The sequence below is a fragment of the Ricinus communis genome, chromosome 2 (genome assembly GCF_019578655.1).
Source record: "Ricinus communis isolate WT05 ecotype wild-type chromosome 2, ASM1957865v1, whole genome shotgun sequence".
Classification (NCBI taxonomy): Eukaryota; Viridiplantae; Streptophyta; class Magnoliopsida; order Malpighiales; family Euphorbiaceae; genus Ricinus; species Ricinus communis.
In genome coordinates, this window is record NC_063257.1 from 30908716 (window position 1) to 30915463 (window position 6748).

Consider the following 6748-nt stretch of genomic DNA (forward strand, 5'->3'; position numbering starts at 1 on the left):
TTAAGCTTCTTTTAGCTCAATATTTTCCTCTTTTTGTTAATATTCCTGAAAAAAGACAATTAAACTTAAGTGGGGTAAATGCACATATTTTCACCATTTTACATATAGAAATATATTATTAAAGCTTTAAAATATATTTAAATATCTATACATAATTTGGACCGATCATGGATCAAAATTAAGAATTATTTTATTTGAAGCTATTTTTATCCAAATTTAGTAATAGCTCAAGCCTAATAATTTATTCGGATCCAAAAAAAATCCATTTAAATTTTTCTAAATTCCTAAAGTCCATAAATTCTTAGCCCATTATCGAATTCCTAACCCATAAATTTAGTCGAATCATTTTTATTTTCATGGCTCAATTTTTAGCTCATACACTTAATTTAGCAAAACTGCATCAATCTAACTAAAAACTCAGAGTAATCTAGGTCATTTTTATTACTTGCATAATTTTCTAAATTAGAAATTAGAACGTTGCATATTTGATGTGTCGTTTCTTAGTACTCGCAAGTGCACGAATCGTTTCTATAGTAAGGGTAAATTCACCACGAGATCGATCTCTCAAGGAACTATGAGACCACTTATTATAAAGACTAATTATCAATACAAAACAATAAAAGTAAATCTAAACACTCTAAATCAGTATGTTGAGAGGGTAATATTCATAAAGTAAAGTAATTAAACAATAAATAAATATGCAATGCAAATGCAAATGTTCATAATATAAAACTATATGCTAAAAAAAACAGTATTTAGTCTAACCATTTACTTAGTAATCTCCTTGTTTTACTTTAAGCCTATATCTAATGGATGAGATGGTGATGTGCCTTTTTTCCTAAATCACTCAAGCTAATGATGCAAATTAGGTTTCTTATACCAACATAGATTAAAGTAAAGATGATATTTTTAATACTTTTAACCTAAAAATTTTCATAGCAATTACTGTTGCTAAATTAATATGATGGTTAACTAATAATAATAACTGAAACTAATAAAGATGTGAAGGTAAAGATATCATTTATTAAATAAATAAATAATAAAGTTCATACAAAAGTAAAAAGGCTAAACTAAACACTTATGGAAACTAGCATAATATATTTAACCTAATGATCATGCTATTAAATAAAAAGACATAAAAAAGTAAAAACTCCCTCTATATCAAGAATTTCTTCAAGTAGGAAGAAGATTGGTCCCCACTCTCCACTTATTGAAAAGCTCCTTAGATCCTAAAAAGAGTAATGAAAACTAAAACTATATGTTTATGGAAAACTGTAGAGAATTATGGAAAGAATAATTGTGGGCAGGTGTAGAGAGCAGGTAAGAGAAAACTCCCATTTTTTTAGAATTAGGTTTTGTGAAAATTTATATAGAGAAGAGTCCTCCTCTATATAAATCTCCATAGTGAAAAGTATACTAATATAAGTCTATCTAATAGATAAGACTTTAAGTATCTTAATCTCCACCAAATATTATCCCATAAATAACTCTTAATATAAATCCTAATAATTATACAAAATGACTAAAATATTCTTTGGGCCTTGTAATTAGCAGTCCATACGTCATAATCTTGGACCTTGACACGAACATGTCCCATTAAGCTTCTTTTAGCTCCATATTTTCCTCCTTTTGCTAATATTCTTGAAAATAGATAATTAAGCTTAAGTGAGGTAAAAGCACATATTTTCACCATTTTATATATAGAAATATATCATTAAAGTTCTAAAATACTCATAAATATCTATACATAATTTGGACCGATCAAATACCCCCTCACTTAAACCTTTACTTGTCCTCAAGTAAATAGCAACTGAGAACTAACTTTTACAAAAATCATGAAGAACATCCATACTCAGCTTAAAGATATTAGTCAAAAGAATCTCACTAATGTAAAGATCATGTCAACCCAAGAATACTTGAATCATAATAATTTTTTTCTAAAAAAGAAAATAAACCCAATCATTGTTAATCAAAAGACTCAAGCATCCAATCCTCCACACTTGTTTCACAACAAATAGTCTAACTCATCGTCAAAGGATATAACTATGATGTATAATCCAAATTATTATAACCATATTCAAAAAGGCAAAACCTTCATTCAAAAAGAAGAGATCAATAGGCATTTATTACTTGCTTTTGAAGCTTTTATACTTTTTTCTTTTCTTTATACCCCTTAGATTTTAATTTTTGATAGTTGGGATATTCCTTTCTTTCTTGAGATGTTATGCCTTTTTACGCAAATACAAACATGAGTAATGAATGCACTTGGTTACTCAACAAAACATACTTTAAGATGCTTTACATACTCATAATCTTAATTGTTTTTTTACGCGAAAATCGACTTTAGTCATGAAGATCCCCGGTTACTAAGCAACTAAAATTAGCGGAGTAGAGTTATTAAGCTTAGAGCTTTAAACTTACCCATATCATATCTCACAACGTTAGGTAAGCCAATTTAATAACAAGGAAATAATAACCTAAATCGTACACTTCTAATCATACCCATGTCGAATGTTGCTAAACTACTCATCGTGTCCATATGTAAAAGATGAACACTTGATTATTTAAGTGTAAATAACTTATGAGTTCACATTTATACATGTTAAAAACTAACTCAAGGTTTCAAGAATCTTAATATAATAGCAGTCTTTCATCAACTCTTATATAAAATAATAAGAAAAAGCTGAGTGGAAAAATTTAAAATTTTGCAAAAAATTAACCAAAGTTGCTAATTCTCATGGCATATGACGTATAAATTTTAATCGAAGAAATATTCTATTTCCCTCCCCCACACTTAAATTTGACATTGTCCTTAATGTCATTGCATATATAAAAATAAAGAATAAAAAGAGAGGAAAAAGATAGAATACTCCCCTAGAATTTTGCAATGCATAGTAAGCCATGAACTTGAATTCCAATCTCCACCATTCAAACCTTAGAAGCACACTTGAACACACATCATTGATAATTATAAAAGAAATAAATAAATAAAGAATTAAAAATAATAAACTATTCTAAATATACTATAAAGATTAAGTCCTAAGATAATTAAAAGTTAGGTCCTAATAAATAAATATAAATTCTAGAATAAAATTTAAAAAATAAAGTCCTAAATCAATGATATGACTATTTATGTGGAGGAGATTGATATATATTTAATTTTTAAAGAGGGTATTTTAACTTAAACATAACTCATCATTTTTTTATTATAATCAATCTCTAATTTTTTAGATTTAATTATTTTAATTTTTACTCAATTTTTTTTAGCGGCCACCCCGCGGACTACATTGTTAAGCTGTTGTCGCGTCTGCTTACACTGCGGGCCCGTCTCTGCGTCGCGTGCCTATGCTCGATCTGCGGGCCGCTCGCTGCCGTCGGCCTGCTGCCGATGCTACGGGCCCGTTCGCTTGCTGCTTGCCTAAGCTGCGGGCATGTGACCCGCTGCTCGCCTCCTCACGGTAGCTTCCCCCGCGGCTTGCGGCAGCACGAAGGTGTTGGGTTTGTTGCGGCTAGCTTCCATGCGGAGCATCCCGCGAGCCACGGCTGGCTGCTACGGGCCCGTGTCATTCCTGTCGTGTCTCTACTATGGGCCCGTGTCATCTCTGTCGTGCCTCTACTACGGGCCCGTGTGAAAATTCGATGCCACAACGTGGCTCATTCAAAAAATTATTTTTTTTTCTCTTTTTTTTTTTAGAGCTTTAATTGCTTCGCATTGAGACATATTGCCTTTTGGGGATCAAACGTAAGCCTACATGATAAACATAAAACAAATAAAAAATAAAAAAATAAAAAATAAAATAATAACTTAAATGCATAAAAATAAAAATACAATTACTAAGTTTATTGTCTATAGCTAGACATTCCTGATTATGCTCATAGTGGGTGTTCATCCGTGCACTCCACCTCTTCGTCATAAGCCATTACTTTCAAGTATGACTTCATACTTTTAATGTGGACATCTAAAGTGTCACGAAAGCTCTTGTCAATTAAGAATGGAATATTATCATATAATAGTTCTTAAACAAGATTATCTAAATAATTATATGAACACTTATCAATAGTAGATAAAGTTAGAGAATTAAACACTTTAAGTTCCACAGTTTCTCCTAAAACTGTTATGGTAAGTTTTCCATCATGCACATCAATCACAGCTCTAGTAATTGCCATGAAAGGTCTACCAATGAGTATAGTTTGCTCATTATCTCTTTTTGGTGTGTTTTCCATGTCAAGTACTACAAAATCAACTGGAATTATTAACTTACCTACTTGTACTAGCAAGTCTTCCACTATACCTCTAGGATATTTCATCGTTCTGTCTGCAAATTGTAGAGACATAGTGGTAGGCTTCAACTCTTCCAAGCCAAGTCGTTCATACATCGAGTAAGGCATCAAGTTGATGCTTGCTCCCAAATCTAACGTGGCTTTTGTGTCCTTTTTGTCACCTATTGTTATATTAATGGTGAAGCTACCAGGATCCTTCATCTTAAGGGGCAACTGATGTTGAAGCATTACACTTGCTACTTGTACTTTTTTATTGTTCATATATCGCCTTTTGTTGGTGTTCAACTCTTCAAAAAATTTTGTATAAGCTGGCTTATTCCTGATAACATCCAACAAAAGTAAATTAGTAGGAACTTTTGAGAGCATCTCAATACTTTTAAATTTTCTTTTTATCCTTTCTGCTCTCTTTGGTTGGTAAGGCTGAGCTGCCTTATGAAATTCAGGTCTAGAAAATGCTTCTTTTTCTTTCTTCTCAAACCCAAGATTAGGCTCTACTTTTTCTTCCTTTTGCATGCTCTCCTTATTGATTTGCACTAATCTATAATTTTTAGGTATACCTGTATAAGAAGAAGAATTCATTTCAGTTTCCATAGCAATATTATCATCAACAACCTCACCTTTTCTAATAGTAGTAATGGAATTGACTTGTTCAGGTTAATTTGATAGTTTCTCTTTATTGAGCTCTTCAATAATTTGTCTCATTTGAGCTTCTAAACATTTTAGTGAAGCCTCAATGAAATCTGTCTTTTTTCATTCCTTTCCATCCTATCATGAGAAGCCATCATAAATGATTGAAGTATTTTTTCCAAACTTGGCTTCCTTTGTTCATTAGATCGAAGAGTTTGTTCTTGATCTTGAAAGAAAAGATTGGAGTCCTTTTGGAATTGAGAATATTGGTCTTGATAATGAGGTTGATTTTGATTTTTCAATAATTATAGTGAGTTTTGGTCATTGTATTTCAAAGAAAAATTTGGATGGTTTTTCCAACCTGTATTATATGTGTTGGAATAAAGGTCATTCGTAGGATGCATGGGTTGGTAAGAATCCATCAAATTTGTTTGGTCATACATATTTCCTCTATAATTATCAAAAGATGAACAAACATTAGCACTATAACCATAAATACCACAAATACCACATACCTCATTATTTGGTGAGTTTTTTTGTTGAAGCAAGTATCTTAACTTACTTAGTTAATTCAACCAATTGCATTGTCATCTCACTACTAGTTACTACTTCATTTACTTCTATTCTCTGTCCTCACACTCTTTTGTTAAGAATTGGCTCCTAACATCTCAAAAATGTCATAAACCTCATAAGGTATCCTTTCTAACATAGCACCCCCAACTGCATTATCAACCATATATTGATATTGTTGTATCAACCCATCATAAAATAATTGCTTAGTTATTGGGGGTTGAAATCCATGGAGTGGGCATTACAATAAAAGTGATTTGAAGCGATCTCATGCTTCATGAAAAGATTCAACATGCTCTTAATAAAAATTAGAAATTTCAGCTCTTAATTCTTTGGTCTTTTGCTGTGAGTAAAATCTACTCATAAACTTTTGATAAACTTCATCCCAATTTCTCAAAGAATTAGGAGGCAAGATTATTAACCAAGCCTTTGCTCTATCTTTCAATGAATAAGAGAAACACCTCATTCTTAGTTGATCCTCATTAAGTCCAAATAATGGGAAAGTATGAACTATAGTATAAAACTCTCTAATGAATTTAATGCATCCTCACTAGGCAAACTATAAAATGAAGGAAGTATATTAAAATAAATACTCTTAAGTTCATAATTCCTAGATGGATCACCTAGAACTATGCATGAAGTAGTTTTATCAATTGTAGGCAGTGCATTATTTTTCATAGTCATTCGCCTTTCAACTCCTATTTCTCTTAATGGGTTTTCCACGATATCAACTTCTTATTTTGATTCTTCTTTTAGTTGTTTCCTGCTAAGCATATAAAAAAAAAATATAGATTTGAAAAAAAAAACTTAAAAATAAAATTTACAAGCAAAACAAAAATGCATAAACAAAACAAATCATAAAACACAAAATAAACAAACAAAACAAACAAAAACCCATAAACAACACAAAGCACAAAATAAAAAACACTTTTGTTAATCAATCAATATAATAAATTTGGACACAGTTCCCCGGCAACGGCGCAAAAAACTTGATGTGTCTTTTTTAGTACTCGCAAGTGCACAAACTGTTCCTATAGTAAGGGTAAGTTCACCACGAGGTCGATCTCTCAATGAACTATGAGACCACTTATTATAAAGACTAATTATCAACACAAAACAATAAAAGTAAATCTAAATACTCTAAATTAGTATATTAAGAGGTAATATTCATAAAGTAAAGTAACTAATGCAGATGTTTATGATCTAAAACTATATGCTAGAAAAAGAGTATTTAGTCAAGCCATTTACTTAGTAATCCCCTTATTTTACT

The 6748-nt window shown here is 31.0% G+C and overlaps 1 protein-coding gene and 1 non-coding gene across 2 annotated transcripts; one reads left to right on the plus strand and one right to left on the minus strand.

Annotated features, from left to right (window-relative positions):
- Positions 1-4017: 4017 nt before the first annotated feature.
- On the minus strand, positions 4018-4872 carry LOC107262148. Its single transcript, XM_015726126.2, has one exon. The coding sequence runs from the start codon at positions 4870-4872 to the stop codon at positions 4018-4020; it is 855 nt and encodes a 284-aa protein (XP_015581612.2).
- Positions 4873-5702: 830 nt separating this feature from the next.
- On the plus strand, positions 5703-5810 carry LOC112536567. Its single transcript, XR_003080560.1, has one exon. It is a non-coding gene; the product is annotated as a small nucleolar RNA R71 (small nucleolar RNA).
- Positions 5811-6748: the final 938 nt, after the last annotated feature.